Source organism: Tachypleus tridentatus, chromosome 7, assembly GCF_004210375.1.
Source record: "Tachypleus tridentatus isolate NWPU-2018 chromosome 7, ASM421037v1, whole genome shotgun sequence".
NCBI lineage: Eukaryota > Metazoa > Arthropoda > Merostomata > Xiphosura > Limulidae > Tachypleus > Tachypleus tridentatus.
Window position 1 is genome coordinate 11,445,833 of NC_134831.1, and position 25,008 is coordinate 11,470,840.

At 33.5% G+C, this 25,008-nt stretch overlaps 1 protein-coding gene across 3 annotated transcripts in view; it reads right to left on the reverse strand.

Annotated features, from left to right (window-relative positions):
- Nucleotides 1-1,430: 1,430 nt before the first annotated feature.
- The window catches only part of Npl4 (nuclear protein localization 4), a 42,756-nt gene continuing 19,178 nt past the window's right edge, over nucleotides 1,431-25,008 (reverse strand). For all 3 annotated transcript variants that reach the window (XM_076510291.1, XM_076510294.1, XM_076510295.1), the window contains exons 9-16: nucleotides 20,387-20,566; nucleotides 12,440-12,598; nucleotides 9,449-9,575; nucleotides 6,411-6,571; nucleotides 5,795-5,968; nucleotides 5,468-5,584; nucleotides 4,913-5,024; nucleotides 1,431-1,866 (exon numbers count right to left, since the gene is read on the reverse strand). In XM_076510291.1, the coding sequence (XP_076366406.1) occupies nucleotides 1,724-1,866; nucleotides 4,913-5,024; nucleotides 5,468-5,584; nucleotides 5,795-5,968; nucleotides 6,411-6,571; nucleotides 9,449-9,575; nucleotides 12,440-12,598; nucleotides 20,387-20,566 (1,173 nt within the window). In that variant the 3' untranslated portion in view covers nucleotides 1,431-1,723. The remainder of the gene's footprint in view (nucleotides 1,867-4,912; nucleotides 5,025-5,467; nucleotides 5,585-5,794; nucleotides 5,969-6,410; nucleotides 6,572-9,448; nucleotides 9,576-12,439; nucleotides 12,599-20,386; nucleotides 20,567-25,008) is intronic.

Genomic DNA, 25,008 nt, shown 5'->3' on the forward strand with positions numbered 1-25,008 from the left:
ATAATGGTTTTTTGTTGTTTTTTTTACATTTTTCTAGATCAGAACAGGTTTTTATTTTGAGAAGGGGCAAAGGGTAACTCTGCTTATCACTTTCTCCACTAGCTATATTTGGTGATGTCATTACATTCCTGAGCTACAGAAAAAAGTACAACATGCCAAGATTCCCTAGATGTTAGCAACACTGGTTTTTATCAAGTTATTTATTTTATTAAAAGAATCTAGGTAAGTACATTACTTGCACGGCTCATAATGTACCACGATGAACAAAAGTTAAACTGGCCCTAACTCACAGAAACACAGCTTCATATAAGAAAGTGTAAAAAAAAAAAAATTAAACAGGACAACTCACTGGACCTTTGCAGAAGTTCATATGGTGAGAAACGTTTTTAATTTGGAACAATCATATGAACAACTGCCAAAGAACAGCAGGAAATCTTCGAACTTTAATACTTTTTTCACGAACATTGAGATACATAAACATTCATTATTCTGCTAATTCTAGATCCACAGCAGTGCTTCAACAAGTTGGAACCACTCATGGTGTGTGCTTTTTGCTGCAGGACAAATATAATATGATTATAGTGTAATAGAAGTTACTATTTTTTTTTTAATTTCATGTTAAAACAGATGTTTATAAATCAATTTAACAATAATATTCTTCTAAAAGTCAATGAATTATTGGTGTTGGTTGACATATCAACTACTGTTTTCATCTACCCAGACTAGCAGCTAGAACAATGAGAAATACCTCCCATAGGCATAAAATATTCAGGTGGTCAGAGTATTTTCCAACACCATAAAAGTGCCTTTCAAAGCTGTATAACATTGTATAAATATGAGCATTGCAGCTTGCCATAAGTTTCTGTGTATTTTTACAGTTATGAGAAACATTACCTAACCCCTGGCACAAAATGTAAAACTACACAACCTGCAGGACAAAAGAGGAATTAATTATTACAGTTTCTCGAGGTTACTTTAACTAGGTCAAAAATGGCCAAAAAGAATCTTTTGTATATTTCTATTTCAAAGAATTTTAGTGGACAGATGGAAGCTGTCAAACTAGCAGTAAATAAGGGTAATGGTTTATTACATCCACATAGGGTAGAAAGTTTTTATTGGAAACAGATATGTGGAAAAAAATAAATTAAATGGCTTTACCTGAATATTTAATTGTAAGAAAATTTAATTTCCTGTATTGAGCAGAGACCAACACAATTGGTGGATAAACATTAAATAATTTTCTAATCTAAAACAAACAATTTGATATTGCAGCTGAGAGACTAAAGTGTGCAGATCTAGTACTGTTAGCAAGAAAAGGCTGTGTAACATTACAGCAAGTGCATAAATTCAACAGGTTACGTTTTTTCCCACAGAATGCTATGTCAATTATTTCTCAGCTGTAGGTTCCAACACAAGATTTTCAAGTCAGATTTTATGAGGATTTTTAATTTATCTCTTGAGGAATAACAGAAACAAAACATAAGAGAATCAAAATTGTATGGAGTTAATAAACACTGATGTAAGCCAACAGTTACATCCAACAAGATATTTAAAGAGAATGTGACATTATCTAAACATATGGGTACATACATCACCCGTTCTGTCATTAACATCTTCTCCTGATCACAGTATTTCAGCCACAAACACACATGGTTGATGAGACCAAATTATTTTTATAATTCACAGGATGTGACATAAAGTGTGCAAGGCCTGGTACACCAGCTTACTGTGGCAGGCCACAAATCTCGCAGGCCATACTCCCAGGCTGGTTTAAAAAGGTACAGTGTCTGCATGTCCAAAGTGCTGATGATGAACTTTGACTATCTGAAGCCATCCTTGAATCGACCAGTGGTGGTGATGGAGGAGCTGCCAGTGTGAGAAAGTTATAGATAATAACTTAACAAGTTTTATATCATTACCTATTATAGAATCCTGCTACTTATGTCCAACATACTAACTTAACCTTCCTTCATGGTGTACACACAACAATTATACAAGATGTTACCACATGGTGCAAAACACAAGAATTATACATTTCCATTTGATACAATATACAATTATAAACATGCAATGCTTCCACACGATACAGTCCACAACAGTTCTATAAACATAACCTTCTCACACGATACGGTCCACAACAGTTTTATAAATGTAACCTTCCCACATGATACGGTCCATAACAGTTTTATAAACGTAACCTTCCTACACGATACGGTTCGCAACAGTTCTATAAACATAACTTTCCCACACGATACGGTCCACAACATATCTATAAACGTAACCTCCCCACACAATATGGTCCACAACAGTTCTATAAATGTAACCTTCCCACATGATATGGTCCACAACAGTTCTATAAACATAACCTTCCCACATGATAGGGTCCACAACAGTTTTATAAACATAACTTTCCCACATGATACGGTCCACAACAGTTCTATAAACATAACCTTCCCACATGATACGGTCTATAACTGTTCTATAAACATAACCTTCCCACATAATACGGTCTACAACAGTTCTATACATGTAACCTTCCCACATGATATGGTCCACAACAGTTCTATAAACATAACCTTCCCACATGATAGGGTCCACAACAGTTTTATAAACGTAACTTTTCCACACGACATGGTCCACAACAGTTCTATAAACATAACCTTCCCACATGATACGGTCTATAACAGTTCTATAAACATAACCTTCCCACATAATACGGTCTACAACAGTTCTATAAACGTAACCTTCACACATTATGTGTACCTTCATTTCAAAAGACAAACATTGTGTGAGAGTTTACTGCTAACCTACTAATTACACAGATAAAAGTTAGTTTTTAATACAGGTTGATATTTACAAAAAACCAAAATCACTCAACATAAAGATTTTCATATATACATAAGTAACAAACTGACAAAATAAGCCTGAGATTTTAAAATCTGGTGAATCATATGGAACCATAAGTACCAAAAATCATTTTCTTCCACAAAGAAAAATATTTTAAAGAATTAGGGTGGTTGGTGAGGGTCATATTCTTTTAAAATAATTTTGTTTATTCTATAGTATAATAAATTGCATCGAAAAACTATTAAAAAAGATAGCAACAAAAATGAAACAGTAGATTACCTCATCTGTACTGAACATGTGAACAGACAGAATTATTAACTGCAATAAAAACACTGTATGTGTGAGTAAACAGATTCACTACAGTAAACATAATGTTTTGGATGACATGGGACCTTTTGGTCCATCTTAGCTGTTCCACACATTAATAAATTAACTTAAAAAAACAAAGTCAGCCTTTAACATTCATATAGTTATCAAGCTTTCACTTAATCTCATTTAAATTTACTGTCTCTACAATATCTGAAGGCAACCCATTCCAAAGATCAACCACTCTGTTAGAAAAACTCTCTTAGCTGAAGGTGATTCCTTCCATGCTAATATTTATACTTGTGTCCCTTAGTCATATTATTCTCACTGTTAACTATGAAAAAAATAATGCATCAACATTATTAACGCATTTTACAATCTCAAACATTTCAGTCAGATCCCCAATAACTTATCTTAATCTCTACTCATATGACAACTCCTCATCCCAGGTATCTTCTAATAACCCAAGAACTGAACACAGTATTCCAAATATGGCCTAACTAGTGATCTGTACTATAAAATTATAACTTCTTTAGACTTGTATTTAATATTTCTTTATATACAACCTGAAATTTTACTTGCCCTACCACTAGCAACAGCATATTACTTGGATGGCTTTAGAGACTAATTAACTATTACAACAATGTACATTTCTTTCATAACACTGTTTAGGTTATTCCCATTGAACTTACAGTTCAAATTATAATAACCCACATGAATTATCTTTAATTATAATTAAAACCAATCTGCCATTATTTTCCCAACTCACTAAATGATCTGTATCCTTTTGTAAACCATCAGCACCTTCTTTACAGTCAGCAACACCCAAGACCTTAATATCATCTGGAATTTTAAGTAAGTTATTGACTAGCCCCTCATCTATCTAACTGATATAAATCAAAAAGAAGAAAAACAATGTCAAAAGATCTTTAATACAAGGTTTTCTCTTAGTGAAACCATGTTGGCTATCCAATAAAATTCTAAATTTTGTTAAATGACTACAAAGTATCTTTAAAAATACTTTCCAAAACTTTCCCCACAACTGACGTAAGACTAATGGGTCTATAATTACTGGAACAATTTTTTATCCTCTCTCTTGAAAAGAGAAGTTACATTATCTAGTTTACAATCCTCTGGTATCTGCCCACAATTCAAAGACTGACAAAAACATAGTAGCATGTGTTTCACATATCCAAGTTTTAACCTCCTTTGAAACAATTAGTAAAATATTATCTGGCCCAGGATCCTTATCGCTCTTTGAACTTCCTAATTTTTCTTAACCAGGTCAGAATTAATGCAGTCATCTAGTTTGAACTTGTTTCCATCTATCAACTCTTCAACATGTGGAATACTGGTTAAATCTTTGTTTGTAAAAACTGTATGGAAAGCAAAATTTAATAACCCAGCCATCATCAGATACCAGACTACTAACTGGAACAGATACAATGTGTGAACAGAAAGAGCTACTGACTGCAGTGAAGACACTGAATGTGTGAACAGACAGAGCTACTGACTGCAATGAAGACACTGAATATGTGAACGGACAGAGCTACTGACTGCAATGAAGACACTGAATATGTGAACGGACAGAGCTACTGACTGCAATGAAGACAATGAATGAGTGAAAGGACAGAGCTACTAACTGCAGTGAAGACACAGGATGTGTGAACGGACAGAGCTACTAACTGTAGTAAAAACCACCTATTATTTTGAAAATAAACTAATAGCTACATACTATCTACACACAAGTTCTACTTACATTGAGCTGCAATAAGTTGTTCCACAGTTGCCCACTGCTCACTTCGAGACCAGTGACTAGCCAATTCATGATTCTTGGCTCGGATGGCTTCTAGTAAGGGATCTAAAGCATCCTGTCAAAGAAATGCCATTTCAAAACTAAATCAAATAGTTCTAAAGTAATCATGTTATTAATATCTATTGTTACTTGGTATTACAAAAGATATAATGGTAATGTTGTTGTTTTTTTATATCCAAAGTAAAAGTAATATTTGTGCCCCTTTTTTATTTAAAAAGGGAAAAACAAGTTTAATACTACTATTTTATCTGATACGAAGTAAGGGAAAAAAACATCTTTTCTGTATGATTTTTAATATATTTTCTTTGATTTTCTGTCATCTCATCTGGGGTTAACTGTACCATTTAACTTTGTTAAACTTTATCCTTTATCTGTATGGGTGAAAATCTCATTTCTAGTGCCCTTTTAATACTGACATCCTAAAACGTTTGTTTTTATTACCAGAATCACAATCAGAAACTAACTAAAATGTTGTTTAAAGTTTAACCTTTTACTGACCTTGAGAGGTAAAGTGTCCATAGTAGCAATGTAAACCAAGACATGAAAATCTGACATAGCTTCTAGAAATTTATTTGGACTAAACTGGCGCATATAACTGGATAAGGCATTAAAATCCTGAAATGGAAAAAGAGTTGAATTTCTTGATATCATTCTTTTGGAAAATTACATTATTAGAAAAAAATTAACATCAACAAATATGAAAACAACACAGCAAGGACTAAACAGAGAACTGATTATATGCTTTTACTGAAACGTCTCAAATATCATGGAATTTTCGATAACAACTAATGATATTTTAAACTAATGAAACCAGAATCAGTCTACCTGTATATGACCATCAAGAAACCTGTTTTCTATGGGAAATAACTTAACACCAATATTGACGTGAAATGTATACTGTGGCTCCATTGGTGTGGAGGCTGGGACATCCACAAGCAGGTACTCAATAGGGAGAGGTCTCGCTAACTGGGTCACTTCATTCCCATAACTGTCTTTATCCTGAAGAATAAATGGTAGCACCACACAGGTTATTTACACAGATGACCCGTGATTATTTCAACAATACAACTGTGATGAAACTGACTTTCTAATAATTACTTTTATGCATTTCTAGCTGCACAAATTCAGTACATAAGTCAGAATTTCTGTCAGTATCATGAATTATATTATTTATATTTTATCCTTTTTGAACTAGAAAAGTTAAAACTGCAAGTTCAAGTATCAAATCATACTTCCCTGGAGTTTCACATGTAACATTTCTTATTAACTGAAATAATATAGTATTTTATATTCCGAAGCTAGACCCATGAAAAAGTACACACCTGATGCAGCCTCACTACCAATACAACCAAACTACTAACTTTTAACAAGGTAAATTTAACTGTCGTCCTTTAGCAGTGGTCGATATAAAATTTTTCTTAACATATAAAAACAACCGTACCTTATAGAACACATCAGGAACATACTGTTCATTAGTACTTTCTCTCACATAGCCGAGTTCTGGAGCATCTTTGGTTGGAACAAGACAGTTGTCTCTGACCAGAGCCATGCATTGGTTTGAAACTTGGTATCCTTCCATATGAATATGATGATCTGGATCCCCTAATAACAAAACCATCATCAATATATCCTGGTCCCATAATAAGAAAAACAACATCAATACATCCTGGCCCCCCAATAATTAAAACTACATTAACACATCTGGTCCCCCAATAATTAAAACTACATTAACACATCCTGGCCCCCCAATAATTAAAACTACATTAACACATCCTGGCCCCCCAATAATTAAAACTACATTAACACATCCTGGTCCCCCAACAATAAAAACATACTGGTGACCAGGCAAGTATAAATGGTAATATTACTGTACTACTAATTTTTTTTAATCATAGACACTGTTTAATGTAGTACACTGCTTGACTCTTTTGCTGTGGGTTCAGTATAACATTTATGAATTCATCTACACATTTGCACAATAACTTTTGATACAACATGTATATCCTCATAAAATTTGGTAGAATATTAGCAAAGATTACAAGTATTTCATATGCCAAAGAACTGATTTTTAACAAAATATTTGATGAAAGATTTGTTTGTAAAAACAGAGAATTTTTCATTACTACTCTTTGAGTGCAAAATGATTTCATGTTATGATTAAAAAAACTATTCTTCATCCCACAAATATCAAATATTATTTATTTAATTTCTGGAATTTCCTAAATACATTTCAACTGTTTGTTTTCAGTAAGACTTTATATTTTATGTTATTATGTATACTCTAACTATGTGTGGTCTGTCAACTTGACTTACCTTGTAACCATTATAAAATAATTAGAAAATATATATAAATTTTACTTTTTTTTGTGCTAGAATTACTAAATATTATAACCTGAAAATATAAATGTTTAGTCTGAGTAGCTTGAGTCTCATAGTGCTATATATTTATATGTACATTTATTATTTTCTATTATATTAACCTTCCAATCATGCCTGGCTAACATTACATAAATTGCACTAAGGTGGTGCACATGCACTCATTACTGTATTAAATAATATAAAACTGACCTTTGGTCTTACCTGTCTTGGTAGTGTTTTAGTGGACTAGTATTTTGTAATATACAATTACATTTAAATTATTACACATTATATATATGTATATAAATTATTATTATTTAGAAATAAATTATCAAAATTATTTTTTTTAAAATATAGAACAATAAATCAAGAAGTAAAGCAAACAATTATCTCTTCGCACTATGACCTTTGTATTTGACTGCTGCTGGACATAGGTTGCTAAGCCTTTTAAATTTTCACACATGGAGGATATGAAACAATTTTTTTAGGGTTTATATATACAGTCAAATAACCAAAAATTATAAATAACTACACTGATAACAAAGAATTCCACTATAATATATTAAGCTTAAAAGTAAGATGTATTTAGATTTTAAAAAATATGAAACGTTGAGCAGACTAAAGACACAACCTAACTCCTTGAAATCTTGAATCGAAAGAATGTGGTAGCTTTTTCACAGACTAAAATGGCTGAGAAAACCACTCTGGGGACATTCTAAGTTGTTGATTGGTTATTCACATGTCATATACTATAGTAAGAATACATAAGGGACTGTTTCACAAAAATTGAAAGAGTTGAATGGGCCCATCATGTTTGATTCAGTACGTAATCTATATCTCAACAAAATAAAAAGAAGTAAGGTTCTTATTTTATATTCTAGCTTGTCAATATTATTAATTTCAGTTTCTAATTTGTATGAAACTGTATAGAATTTGACATCACAAACATCTAATTTTAAACAGTGCTGCATTCAACATACCATGCGACTCACTAAATCTATATTTAGCTGTGTTCTTTTAATGTTTATTTTGAAATTAAGAAATTAACTCATATATACTATTGAAGTTTGAATTATAATCTACCATTTGATTCCAAATTTATTGACATAAATTCATAAAATATTAGTTCATTAAAATTGTGAATGCAAGTCAACTAGTGTGATGACATGGCATTTGACCTGTGACCTATAGTGAAAGGGTTAATAAAATTTGAGATAGATTTTCTTCAACATTATATTCAGTCAAAATTAAAACTTTTATTATCAGTGATGCATTTCAAATATTCTTTCTACATATGTATGAATAGCTGCTAGTTTTAGAGAAGTGGAGGCTGAACATGATCTCTGATGTAGAGGTACTTGCATTATCATTTCTCTAACCAATGACACCTTCAGAAAAGGTAAACATTTATCATGTTCAAGCTCATACATAAACTGGACACAGAAGCATCACATTACTCAAATAACAAGAGAATGTGTCGCCTGGATAGGTTAAGACACTTGAAAGTGTTTACTCTTGATAAAACAAGGAATTAGACATGACCTAATTGAGGTGTTTAAGTGATTCGATAGTGTTGATACATCATCTTTTTCCATACCTAATGTTGAGAATGTTAGGACTAGAAGACACAAATATAAATCTTGGCAGGGAAGGAGTGATCTTCAACTAAGACAGGGTTCTTTTGGAATGAGTTGCCTTCAGATGTGAATATACTTACTTAAAGGAAGGTTGATTAATACCTGAATCATTATTACATTTGTTGACTTTCAGTGGTTTATTTTTATGTTTAAGTTTGTGGATGGGATAACTTAGATGGACTGATAGGTCTCAAATTGCCATTAAACTATAAGTATAATAATTTGGATCAAAAACGTTCAATTCACCAAACTTCTACTTAACAGTAATGTAACTAGATGAAAGATCATTAGATGTTATTGTAAACATTTATCAACCTAACTAAAAGTTTCCAACCTGTGACTTCAATTCACAAGCTTACAGAAGAACTTTGACAAAAAGACCATGAAATGAAATTTTACTTTATATATATATTAATTTATCCATCATACTTATAAAAGCTTTATAACTTAAGCTTACTTTCATTTTAATAAACATGATTACTACCTGTTACACAAACCGTCACAAATTTTGACCCAAAATATCCATCTGGAGAGAGACGACACGGGTTAGGATGCTGGTTCTGAAAATAGCCTGCCATAATACACTCCTCTGCACTAAGAAAGTATGAAGTCTGAGAAGAGAGAGTTAAAAAATATCCATCAACCATATTTTCTTTGATTATGTTTCATTTTACAAATCAATAACAAACACTTCCACATTTAAGACTAAAAACCTGTGCATCAATAAGATAAACTATTATGAAAATGGAATTGTAGAGAAAGAGAGGATTAGGAAAACTAAATCTGAAATACTGACACAATTCATATAACCTAACATTAAACAATGGAAAGATAATTAAACCGAAATACTTTCACACTTCCTGCTGTAACTTGTACAGGAACACTGACACTTCCTGATGTAAGATCTAGAACTGATGTAACTTATACAGGAACACTGACACTTCCTGATATAAGATCTAGAACTAATGTAACTTGTACAGGAATGTATAAATGTATACAGGAACACTCACCTGATGTAACATGTACAAGAATGTATAAAATACTACAGCTTAAATTTAGGGAAAACAGCTGGTTAACAAACAGATCCTTCATTCTACACAGTTGACAAGTGGAGTGTCCACCACTCACAAGCAATAGTTGTTTCCTTTTTCTAAGGAACTGCTTCATGTTTCATGTTTTGAAAAAAGGTCTGAACATAAAGAGTAAAGTGTGGTTTCACTTAAAAAAACGAACAGCCCAGTAGAAATTTTAACTCCAAAAGATTTCTATTTACTTTTGGAAGTGTCACACATTACTGAGAAAGATTGAATTCTGGGAATTGCTCTAATTATTAAAAACCTGGACTAACAAAAACTAAACAAAAAGGCCAAGTTTCTCATAGTGATGAAGTGTAGCCAAAATATAGTCATTACAGACTTCCAGTACAGTATCAGAATCATTACTACCTATAAACATCCGATACAGTATCAGAACCTTTACAAACTATAAACATCCAGTACAGCATCAGAACCTTAAATAACAATAAACATTCAGAACAGTATCAGAACCTTTACAAACTATAAACATCCAGTACAGCATCAGAACCTTAACTAACAATAAACATTCAGAACAGTATAAGAACCTTTAATGACTATAAACATCCAGTACAGTATCAGAACCTTTACTACCTATAAACATCCGATACAGTATCAGAACCTTTACAAACTATAAACATCCGATACAGTATCAGAACCTTTACAAACTATAAACATCCGATACAGTATCAGAACCTTTACAAACTATAAACATCCAGTACAGCATCAGAACCTTAACTAACAATAAACATTCAGAACAGTATAAGAACCTTTAATGACTATAAACATCCAGTACAGTATCAGAACCTTTACTCACTATAAACATCCAGTACAGTATTAGAACCTTTAACGACTATAAACATACAGTACAGTATCATGACTTTACTAACTATAAACATCAGTATCAATGCCTATATAAAGAACAATTCCAAAATCAAAAATATGTCTTTAAGTTCCAGATTAGTGTTGGGAGTATGACAGACATTATAAAAGAGATAGAATTCCTTCTTTAATAGTTTAGGAAATGAAAATGATTAATTGTAGAAACAAATGTTCTTATAACAAACAATCTTATAACCTTAAAATTAGATGCTCAATGTTTCATTTTAGAGTTTCTTCAGAAACATGTAGTAAAACACAAACCAAACTTCATGTTATGAATTCATTTATTTGTAGTATTAACATGTCTCCTATATACCAATATGCACTAGAGAAATTAAAATTCAAACTGATTTTAAGAGGATTTCTTCAACAGGAAGTGGTTCCTAAATTGTCAGTTTATTTCTTAATATAAATTAAAACAAGAGCCCTGAAGATACTGTCTCATACAAGAAGAACATATGCATTAAATTTCCAAATATTCACTTATAAAGAGTTATATGTCTCCATACTTTAACTTTCTGAAACGGCTTGACACACACTCATGGAAAAGACTGTAGTGCCCTTAGCCACGCCTCAATGATAATAACAAGTATATTAAGTTGTACCTTACTGAGCCTGGTTACTTTATTTGGTAAAAATAAAAACTTTAAAAATAATATTAAAAATCTTATAACGGCAGCAAACGTGGAGACCATAAGAAAATTTTAACATTTCTCACTCTTTACTTTCGTTGTTGTTTGTACTTTTATGTAAGTTGTTGCTACTGACACAGTTTAAACAATAACATCTTGCAGTAAACTTGTCACATACACCAGTATACACATAACCAGATTATTCTAAAATAAGAATGCAGAAAGACTTAGTGAGTTTTCAAACTTGTGTAAACATGTACTGGGAGAACTAGAAACATGTGATACAGATATTAAGTTTTCCACAACAATAGTCTGAGGCAACGGCTAGTGTTTCTGAATTCACCAAGTAAGATATGTTTTTTTTATTTATAGTACTAGCATTGACAGTATTAGTAAAATTATAAAAACATATTTTGTTATTATTGTTAGTATTACACATATTTTAATGACAGTTTTGCATTGTCAATATAACATACGTGTTAAGGGCTAACCTAATTCTCCTAAACTGATTGAACCCTTTAACACAATGTTAGGGTAGTGGCTGAAAGTATCATTAAAAGTATGGAAAGTCACTGATGAATCACAACATTCTTATCTTAAAAAGCAGGATTGTAAGAAAAGTATATTTAGATAGCTATACTGATTGGCAGGTTCATTTTTAGTTTTGTTCTCAATGTCTAGCTTCCTGAGATAAGTTATTATTAAAATATAATACAGTTTTAAAATAAAATTATTTTCTCAATTGAAAGACTAACATCAAAGAGATATTGTAATTAGCAACTATTAAAAGAACTGTAACAAATATGTTTAACATCTCTAGACTGCTTTACGTGTACCTACAGTTCCCATCTGAAATGTTGTTTACTCGAGAGAAACAGGAAAACTCACAGCATTACGAAGGTACTTCACAGTTCCCTTCTGAAGGTCTTCTGCAATGAGATCAGTAAAAATCCATCCAACTTTTTGTAATCCTAATTCTGATGCTATATGATCCACTATGGACTCTCGTTCATCGGACTGAAGTTTGACGGAGTCTCTGGTGCTCTCCTAGGAACATATGAGTACTTGTGATTAAAAAGTACATTACAGATAAAAAATAATAACATACGAGTACTTGTGGTTACAAAGTACATTACAGATGGAAAATAATAACATACAAGTACTTGTGGTTACAAAGTACATTACAGATGGAAAATAATAACATACGAGTACTTGTGGTTACAAAGTACATTACAGATGGAAAATAATAACAAGATACAAGTACTTGAGTTTAAAAAGTACATTACTGATAGAATTAATAACAAGATACAAATACTTGTGATTAAAAAATACGTTACAGATAGAAAATAATAACATACAAGTACTTGTGATTAAAAAGTGCATTACAGATGGAAAATAACAATATATATAACACATAAAATAACAAAATCTTCCTGAAATTATGCTTTCCTCACTGAAAAATTTATCAAAAGACAAATATTGTCCATATCTCTGTTTGGAACCTGTTGAAACCTTATATAAAATCACATGCAAGCTGGCCAAAATACATCACAGTATTTGTCAGAAAAATCATAAAATTATGTTCCACGTGGAACCTTAACCTCCATATAATTACTAAAAATGGGCAAGTCCAACATTTTAGTTTGTCAGTGTAACAAAATACCTCTGTACAAAATTCCATGTCAGTGGTGAAATTAAGTCTAAGCAATTCAACAAAACCCTAAACGTATGTTTTCTATGATCTCTGAACCCCTAAAAAAGACTCAAAATGGGTAAGTACAATAATTTTTGAATGACAATGTGTTGTATCAACTTTCACCCTGATTGGTGTAAATATGACCATACAGGAGCCCAAAAAATACACTTTTAGTTTTTTTTTGGTATTTAACTGCATAAACTTCTATAAAAAAAGGTGTCAGATTTCAAGTCATAACTCAAGCAGCCACATCAGATGGTGGTTATAACCTGAATGTTACTGATAAAGTAGGTGTATCTGATGGTGGTTATAACCTGAATGTTACTGATAAAGTAGGTACTTCAGATGGTGGTTATAACCTGAATGTTAATAATAAAGTAGGTACTTCAGATGGTGGTTATAACCTGAATGTTAATAATAAAGTAGGTATATCAGATGGTGGTTATAACCTGAATGTTACTAATAAAGTAGGTATATCAGATGGTGGTAATAACCTGAATATTAATAGTAAAGTAGGTATATCAGATGATGGTTATAACCTGAATGTTAATAATAAAGTAGGTATATCAGATGGTGGTTATAACCTGAATGTTACTAATAAAGTAGGTATATCAGATGATGGTTATAACTTAAACATTAATAATAAAGTAGGAATATCAAATGGTGGTTATGGTTGGTTGGTTGATTTGGTGTTTTATGGCACAAAGCAGCTAGGCTATCTGCACCAAACATCCAGTGAAAAGTTAAAACTAAAATAAGTTTAGTAAAATTTATAAAAGAAAATTAAGGTAAAACAAAACAAAGTTTAAAAGAAACATGAATAGCATAAAACCAATGCTTACATCTAGTCTACAGCATTAAGAGAAAAACTACAGTAATACAAGTTGTAAAGGACTTTTTGTAGTATAATTTTAATTATCATAACTCACCAGGAAGACTAACAGGTAAGTGTAAAAACCACCGTCAGTCACCTGAAGTTGGCTTTTCCAGTCCTGGTTCCAAGTTATCTGATGTTATGGCCATTTTCAAAAAGTAAAGTAATAAAAGTGTTAAAAGACTTGTTGCACAATTTTAATAATAACTCGCCAAGGTAACTAACGGGTAGTTCAAATAGCAGCGTTAATCACTTGAAGTTGGCCTTTCCAGTCCTGTTACGGCCATTTTCTGATTTCAAATCAAATGAGATGGACTGTGATTCTTAAAAGGGAATCACATTCTAAGAGGTCTAATGTATAAATTAAAAACTTAAATAGCATTAAAAAGATTAATGGACTTTAAAAACTAAAAACATTTCCAAGGTGGACAGTGTCACCATAACCAATAACACTATCTAACATTATGGACAAATCTTGAAACAGAATATGTTTAAAATGGTGTTGTTGGGAGTCATAATGATGGCAAGAAAGTAAAATGTGGCTTACAGTGACCTGAGTGTTACATACACTATACATTTGTGCATCAGTTCCAGATAAAAGAAAACCATGAGTTAAAAAACTGTAACCAATGCGTAGTCTACTTAGAACAACTTCCTCTTTCCGATCCTTACGGAAGCAAGACAGCCAAAGTCCAATATAGGATTTTATTTGAAAAAGCTTGTTTTTCATGTTACTCACTCCAAGTCGACTGCCAACTGGCATGGAGCCAAGCCTTGAATACAGGACCATAGTTCATGTATGGAACAGGCACAGCAGTGATAGTGCCAGAGCAGATAGATTTAGTTGCAGTGTTGGCAAGCTCCTTCCCACAAATACCAATGTGGCCCAGTATCCAGAAAAACTGGATAGAAGTAAATGTTAAAGAGAAATGGACCAGTTGGTTTTTGAATATTGGTGAGAACAGGGTGTGAACTAACATGAAGCAATTCCAGGGCCAGTAGAAAACTAAACGAGTCAGTATAAATAGTACAGTTTGAGTACTGCTTAGCTTCTATGTGATCCAGGGCAAGAGAAATGGCATACAGTTCAGCAATGAGCACAAAAGCTGTACAGGAGATTCTGTGCACAACCACTGAACCACAACAAACCATGGCAGAGCCCACACAGTCAGATGATTTCAAACCATCTGTATAAATAGGAATGGAAGGATGGTTCGAAAGATGTTCAGCAAATAAAAGACATTATTTCCAATTAGGAGTGACTGCAGATCATCTGTTCTGAAAGAATATGGCTTACTGAGAAAGGAAAACACAACCCCAGGTGGGATGCTTTGGAAAGGAATGAAGTTTCGAAGCATATAGTAAAGACAGTTGCAAATGGCCGAGGTGAAGCCCCAGTGCAGAGCCAAAGTCCTTGATGAGGAATGGGGTCCAGCGTCTTTAAGGCTGAAGTTCTGGCAGAGCCATAGATCAATGATCCACAGTCGAGTTTTGATTGAATGAGAGCACGATATATCTTTAGCATAGAACATCAATCTGCTCTCCAAGTGGTGGAAGAAAGAACATGGAGGATGTTCATTGCTCATTTAGATTTGACCCACAGCTGGTTAATGTGTGGTATAAAGGTCAGTTTACGATCAAATATAAGCCCCAAGAAATTTGTCTCAGGAACCACAGGCAGCACAACTTCACCAATACGGAGTTCACGATCAGGGGGAATACCTTGTTGGCAGAAAAAGTGCACGTAAATGGTTTTAGAGAGAGAGAAATTAAAGCCATTTGCTGGGGTCCACTTCAGTAAACGATTGAGGGCAGTCTGTAGCTGTCACTCAATATAACCACATGTTCGATGACTGACATGACGTGAAAGTTGTCAACATAGAGCCCGTTTACAACAGTGAGAGGCTGTTCAGTGAAGGCTTTAATCTTTATACTGAAAAGTGTGACACACAAAACACAGCCCTGAGGGACTCCAAGTTCCTGTAGAAAAGAACAGGAAAGTGTTAAACCCACACGAACTTTGAATCTCCTGTCATTAAAAAATTTTTAATAAAAAGGGGCAAATGGCCATGTAACCCATATATATGGAGGTCTTGCAAAATGCCATACCTCCATGTTGTATTATAAGCCTTCTCAATGTCAAAGAATATTGATACAAGATGTTGTTGTTTGGGAAAGGCTTCTCTGATTGATGTTTCAAGTTGGAACCCACACTGGGTTGGCAAGAGAAGGTTGTTTGATTCGAGGAACCAAACAAGACAAGCATTCACCATCCTCTCTTAGGTCTTACAGAGACAGCTCATCAAAGCAATTGGATGGTAGTTTGAAGGAATCTTGGGATCCTTCCCAGGCTTACAGAAAGGTAGGACAACAGCCTGGCATCAGATCTGGTTATAAACAATCAGAAAAACAGTACGAGAAGCAGGAGACAGATGGTGCAACATTTCATAGTGTACATCATCAGGTCCAACCAATGTACTGCCAGACCGATGAAGGGCCAGTTTGAGTTCCACCAAGGTAAAGGGACTATTATAGTCATAGAGATAATCAGCTTGAAAAGAAAGAAGTGATCACTCTGCCTGAGTCTTGATGGCTAAGAAGGTGAAGGAAGAATATCTGGCAAAAGCTTTCACCTAGATTATCGGCGATGCTCTCTGGTGGCCATGAAGTAGCTAATACCTATTGCCCACTGACCTTTCGAATGATGTCCCATATGACTTTGGAACTGGTGGCAGAAGATATGCTGCTTGTGAACTTAATCCAAAATTCCTTCTGGCTTTGACATCATATCCACTGAGCATGTGCATGGGTCTGCTGGAAAGTGATGAGGTAAAAGAGTGTGGGATATCGACGGAAATTATCCCAGGCCCGTTTTTGAGCCTTCTATACCATGTGGCAGTCAGGATTCCACCACAGACGAGAATATCATGGAAAACATGTTGAGATTTTAGGAATACATTGAGCAGCTGTTTGTATAATACAGTCAGTTACTACTGCCACACTGTCATCTACTGATGGCAGGATCAAGTTCTGCGAGAGCAGTGAAAGAGGGCCAGTTTCTATGATCCAGCTTCCACTGGGGCATGCGGGTTGGGTGGCACAGACCAAGGCCAGTCTCTCTCAAAATTATAGGAAAATGATCACTACCTCATGGATTATTGTCAATTCTCCGTGAAAAGTGGGAGAATAGTGAAGGGGAGTAAATGGAGAGATCAATAGCAGTAAAGGACTGACTAGGTGCATGAAAACAAGTAGAAGAACCAGTATTGAAAAGAGAAAGGTTGTGAACAGAGAGCATACATTCTACAGAGCGACCCCTCCTATCAATATCAGCACTACCCCAGAGGGGATGATGTCCATTGAAGTCCCCCAGGATTAAAAGGGGAGACAGCAACTGTTCAATGAGAGCATCAAGGTCTGATTGATCATAGGTCTTTCCAGAAGGGTGACAGATAGAGAGAACAAACAGTGATGGTATGACCTAAGGAAACACGGATGGCTACTGCCTCCAAGGGTGTGTTGAACAGCAAAGACAGGGTGGGCACATGCTGATCAATCAACAGTGCCACCCCTCCATGCACTCGTCCATCACACAGCCTGTCACTTCTGTACAAAGAAAATCACCAAAAGGTGACTGTATTGGCAGGCTTCAGAAACGTTTCTTGTAAGGAAAGACATACATGATGGTAGGAAGCAATCAGTGTTTTGATGTCATCCAGATTAGAACATAAACCTCGACAGTTCCATTGTATCAAGGTAACAATTTTTATTTATGTATAGGCGAATTGGGTAGAGAACTCTTCTGTTTAAAACAATGTCTTTTTTCTTTACTGTCTTTATTCAAGGGAGGTCTATCGACCTCTATGGTTCCTGCCCTGGGTTGACTGGGGAGGTCTTTGCTGTTGAAAGATGATTCCAGTGAATGAATGATCGTTTTGCACCTTGGGGTGGGAGAAGAAGATATATCCAATGAAATGCCCACACCCGAAACCAAAGGAAATGGATCTTGGGATTTGTTGGAATGTATGTTAGGGATAGAGATGTGTGTTGAAGTTGATTCATCAACTTTAACTATGGAGGTCAAAAGACTTTTCATTTGTTTTGAGAATGATTCTTTAGGAGATACAGAGAGATACATCTGCACTCCCACTGTAGCAGTGGAATAAAGTGCAGCAGCATACGTCCCAGACGAAGTGGTGATCGGCAATTTTCAAGCCTCAGGATAAGTAATGTTATGAATCGTTTTCAAATGCTGCACCTCTTTTTCTTCCAACTATTTAAGGCAAGAACGAAAGTAGGATAACTGAGAGCCATTGCAATTGACACAATGAGGGTTCGTTTCACACTCACAGGCATTGTGGTCCTTGCTACTGCAACTAGCACATGTCAAGGAATTACGGCATGATGTCTTTGACCGAACTGCTGACACTGGAAACATCTGAGAGGGTTTGGAATGTATGACAGTACCCTGCAATTAAGTTAACCTGCCTTGGTGGTGGCAGGTGGACGTGGTGATGTAAATGTCAGAATGAGGATATTGGTCGGCATCTTAATTCCATCTTTGCGAGTGGAGATACACCTAACTGCAGAAACTCCTTGAGTGGAGAAACCAGCAAGAATCTCTTGACTCGGAGATGTTCTTCAAATCCCTCTCAACAATAACTCCTCATGATGAATTCAAAGTAGCATGAGGTGTAAACTCAATAGGTATATCCCCAATCACCTTTGAATGCAAGAAGAGATCACTGTGTTGAGATATGGATGTTTTCACCAATATGTCACCAGATCAAAGCTTCTTTACTGACTTTGGAGAGCCAGCAAGCCCCTCTAGTCCCTTCTGAATGAAAAAGGGAGACATTTGCTCTGAAGGTTTGTCTGAAAGAAGATGAAGGGTAAAAAAATGAGATACAACAGGTGTTACAGATGTTGAAGATTGCAGCTCAGAATCTTTAAGATGTGGTCATTTATCTATGGACTGTTTTCTCACTATTTTATTTAAGTTTTTATTTGGAGGATTCATAATAGAAAATTGAATATTTCAGTGCCCACTGACTTCACCCACCATAAAGCCCTATGAGGGGATGCACTACAATGCCAAACAAGGACACTGCAGCAATGCCAGGGTTTCATAAACACTATACCCACACACCAGCATCAGATACAATCTCCACAACACCTGTTAAGAACATCCAACACTGGAACTTGGTTGACCCTAACCCAAGTGGACCAGCCGACTGACCCAAGGGGCCTTAGCCACCCCAAGGCCGCCTGTTTATGGGAATTGAAGGCCAAAGTGGTGTGTTGGGGTTGAACCCCTCAATCACCAGGATCCTCTCCTCCCCTTCACGAATCGTGACACACGGCAAACATGTGGGCAGATGTTTAGATCCCAGAGGAGGTAAACTGAAAGAACAGAATCTTCCTTGGGAGGTCCCCTCGCCATGTAGAGGAATCCACACTGAGGGGATGGTGGTTATAACTTGTATGTTAATAACAAAGTATATCAGATAGTGGATATAACCTGAACCTTTATAATTAAGTAAATATATTAGATGATGGTAATAATCCGAATGTTGATTTTGAAGTAGGTATATCAGATGGTGTTTATAACCTGTATGTTAATAACAAAGTTGTTATATCACATGGTGGTTATAACCTGAATGTTAATAATAAAGTAGGTATATCCCATGGTGGTTATAACCTGAAAATTAATAATAAAGTAGGCATATCAGACGATAGTTCTTATCTGTGTGTTAATAATAAAGTAGGTATATCAGATGGTGATTATAGCCTGAATGTTAATAATAAAGTATATCAGATGGTGGATATAACCTGTATGTTAATAACAAAGTAGATATATCAGATGGTGGATATACCCTGAATGTTAATAATGAAGTAGATATATCAAATGGTGGTTATAACCTGAACATTAATAATAAAGTAGGTATATCAGATGGTTATAAAAAATTGATTTCACTTTCATAAAAAATAGCTTGTTAATAGATATAACTTGTTAACAGACATATGTTGGATATAGCTTGTTATCAGATGTAAGTTGGATATAGCATGTTAACAGATGTAAGTTAACTGTAGCTTGTTGTGAAACTTATGTTGGATATAGCTTGTTAATAAACATAATGTCTATATACATTGTTAACATGGGTTAGTTGGATATTCTTAGCTAACGGTTCGTCTTTTTACGTGAAACATCCCTTTTTGCTAAATTTACATTATTACTTGTGAGAAAATTGGATAATAAAATCACCTGTGGTGGCTCGTAGATAGCTACAACCATTGCTTTGATGCCCAGAGGGACATCTTTGTGGCATTCGTAGCAGCCATATAAATAACCTATTCTCTGATGTCCAGTAAGTCTCCAATAATCCAAGAATCGCTCCACTATATTTGGATTTTCAAACACAACATTGTCAACATGTCGGTATGGCTGCAAATAAAGAGAGAAACAATCACATATCCCATTAAATTATACCTATGCTGTGGAAACATTTCAGTCAACCTCAATAATATATTTTGTGCTCTTATACTAGTTAATGTATGTTTGTTATACCACTACCATATACAAAAAATTCTATAGAGTAAAGAGTGCTGATCACAGAAACATAACACATTATATTTAAATGTTGGAATTTTCATGCCTGTGTGAAACGAAGTCTTGATTTATAACAAATAACTGATAAGTAATGTGTAGTTCTTAGTTTTAAGGTGAACATTAAAGGAATAATATAGTCGTTCCTTGTCGCTAAATATAGTCACTAAAATAACAATACTGTATACCTGTACCTTGCTAAGCTACAATAACAATACTACACATCTATTCCTTACTATGCTACAATAACAAAACTGTACATCTGTTCCTTACTACATTACAATAACAAAACTGTACATCTGTCCCTTGCTAGACTACAATAACAATAGTGTATATCTGTTCTTTGCTAAGCATCAATTCTGTATGTCTCTTCCTTGCTAAGCTACAATAACAATACTACATATCTGTTCTTTGCTAAGCTTCAATGCTGTACATCTGTTCTTTGCTAAGCTTCAATAACAACACTATACATCTGTCCCTTGCAAAGCTGCAATAACAATGCTGTACATCTGTTCCTTGCTAAGCTACAAAGACAACACTTACATCTGTTCCTTGCTGAGCTACAAAGACAACACTATACATCTGTTCCTTGCTGAGCTACAAAGACAACACTATACATCTGTTCCTTGCTGAGCTACAATAACAATACTGTACATCTGTACAAAATAATGTATGGGTCAACTCTCTGCATTCAGACTGTGATTTTCACTAACTTTGTAACCATGTATCTAAGATATATATATATATAAATGAACATATTGTATACCTACTATATATATATGTACTTGAACATTATATGCCTACTATATATATACATCAACATTTTATACCCACTGTACATCTGTTCCTTACTAAGCTACAATAACAATACAGTACATCTGTTTTTGCTTACATACAATAATGTACATCTGTTCATTACTAAGCTTCAATTATAATGCTTTACATCTATTCCTTGCTAAGCTCCAATAATAATATATCTGTTCCTTGTTAAGCTACAATAATAATACTGTACATCTGTTCCTTACTAAGCTACAATAACAATACTATACATCTGTTCCTTCCTAAGCTACATTAACAATAGTGTACATCTCTTCCTTGTTAAGCTACAATAATAACACTCTACATCTGTTCCTTGCTAAGCTACAATAACAATACTCTACATCTGTTCCTTGCTAAACTACAGTGACAAATCTGTAAATCTCTTCATTGCTAAGCTACAATAACAATATTGTACATGCGTGTTCCTTGCTAAGCTACAATAACAATACTGTAAATCAGTTCCTTACTAAGCTACAATAACAATACTGTAAATCAGTTCCTTACTGAGCTATAGTGACAATATTTTATATCTGTTCCTTGATAAGCTACAGTGATAATACTGTATATCTCTTCCTTGCTGAGCTACAATAACAATATTGTACATGTGTTGCTTGCTAAGCTACAATAACAATACTGTACATCTGTTTCCTGCTAAGCTACAATAACAAAACTGTACATTTCTTCCTTGCTAAGCTACAATAACAATACTGTACGTCTGTTCATCGCTAAGCAACAGTACTTTACATCTGTTCCATGCTGATATACAATACTGTGCATTTGTTCCTCACTAAGTTATGAAAACAACACTGTATATCCATTCCTTCCTAAACTACGAGTAACAACACTGTACTTCTGTTCGTTGATAAAGGACAATAAAAATGCTCTACATCTGTCCCTTGCTATGCCATAATAAGAATACTGTACATCTGTTCATTGCTAAGTTACAAAGGCAACACTGAACATCTGTTTCTTGATAAAAGACAATAACAATACTCCACAACTGTCTCTTGCTAAGCTAGAAAAACAATACTGTACGTATGTACAAAAAAGTGTGGTTTAATTCTCTGCATATTAACTGTGATTTTGACTCTCCTTGTAACCATGAAACTAACATTTATATATAAATAAACATATTATATACCAACTATATGTGTGTGTATATATATACACACACACACACGGACTTATTATATACCTACTATACCATACATATCAATATACTATATACCTACTATACCATACATATCAATATACTATATACCTACTATATATATATATATATATATATATTAAGATATTATATACATGAACATACTAATAACTACTACATATATAAACATGGACATATATACCTGCTGTGTGTGTGTATATATATATATGTAGATCAAGATATTATATACTTACTATAGATATATTAACATATTATACCTACTATATATATATATATATATATATATACACACACATGAATATTACATAGCTATTATATATATATTAAAATATTATATATCTACTATATATATACAGGGTGGCCCGTAAGTCCCTATCCATCCAGATGTTATTATGTTATATTAAATTACGCATGTATTATAAATTTGTTTCTTCTTTTTTTATGAGAAATATGGCCGATGTAAGCCCATTTACACTTGAAGAGCGTATTGTGACAAGTACATGGGTACATGAGCGCAAGAATACTGGTGACACCACACAGATACACTGGATACATAAGATATATGGATGGGTAAGGACTTATGGGCCACCCTGTATATACATGAACATATTATAACTACTATATATATAAGCATGGACATATATACCATGTGTGTGTGTGTATATATATATATATATATATATATGTGTGTGAGCACGTTGTATACCAACTATATATAGACTACAGAACAAAAATTTTACCTTTCCTTGTTCCTGGGTAAAAAGTGTTACTTCCCAATTGCTTATGCATAAAGTAAAGGGAAAAGACCTATTTTTCTCTTCAAACTTTACCATTGTGACATGGGAGCATATAATGAAAACATGATGTGAGACTATATTTGGTGGCTAATACGTGAAAGTGATTTATGTTATGGTTGCATATCTCGTAAAACTACTCACTTCTAAACATTTGTGTTCATTTTTGTATACTTTTAGCGTAAATACACGTAAATCTTGATTCATATGTTGTTTTATTCAGACGTTATGTAAATGAAAATGTGTAAATTTGCCTGTTTTTACATAGAAAATAGGTTAATATTTAAATTTCATTATCCAGGTCACAAAAGTAAAGTTTGAAGGGAATAATGGCCATTTTCTGTACTTTTACAACATAAGCAATTCAGAAATAACACATATACCTACTATATATATATGTGTGCATCTATATGAACATATTATACCTGCTATATATATAAACACATGAACATATTTTATACCTACCATACATATGTATGTATATGCACACATTAACACATTATACCTACTATAAATATACATACACTAACATATTTTACATACCATATATATATATATGAATATATCATATCTACTATATATATACACATTAACATGTTATATACCTATTATATATACATGAACATATATTATATAACTACTATATATATATAAAAACATACACTTACTATATATATAAAGTATTGTACACCAATATACATGGATATATTATATACCTACTATATAGATATATGTACAAGAACATATTCTATACCTACTATATATATATATACACACACATTAAGATATTACATACCAACTGTACATATATATATATATATGTATATGTGAGCATATATACCTACTATTTATATATACATCAAAATATTATATACCTACTTTATATACGTACTTAACATTATACCTCCTATATATATACATTAACATTATATACCAAGTATTTCTATGTATACATGAATATATTATACACCTACTATGTATATATATACATACATGAACACATTATACCTACTACATATACACATTAACATATTATACCTACTATATATTTGTATACACTAACATACAGTTACGACAGAAAGTGTTTTACCCCTGTGTCCCGAGTGGTGTTTCGCTCATAACTTAAAAAAGTATCATGATTAGGCTAACAGATGTGTAATATATTATAAATATTATACTAAAATACATATACATAAATATTTATGTAAATTAAATGACAAATAAACTGTTTATAAACAAATAACCAAAATTAGGAGGAGCAGAAAGTGTTGGTACAGTTCATAACATGTGAAAAAACTGATATTCCTGTAACAATTTTGTTTAGTTTGGCGAACAAACTACATTACACCATTCCAGAACTATACACTTGGTTCATAATTATTGGAATTTAGCCAGCAAAAAATTTACTTCCGGTAATTTAGTGACATCTCCGTCATTATCTGCTTGGTCATCATGGTGAACAGGAAACAGCTGTCCAGTGATTTAAAAAACCAAAT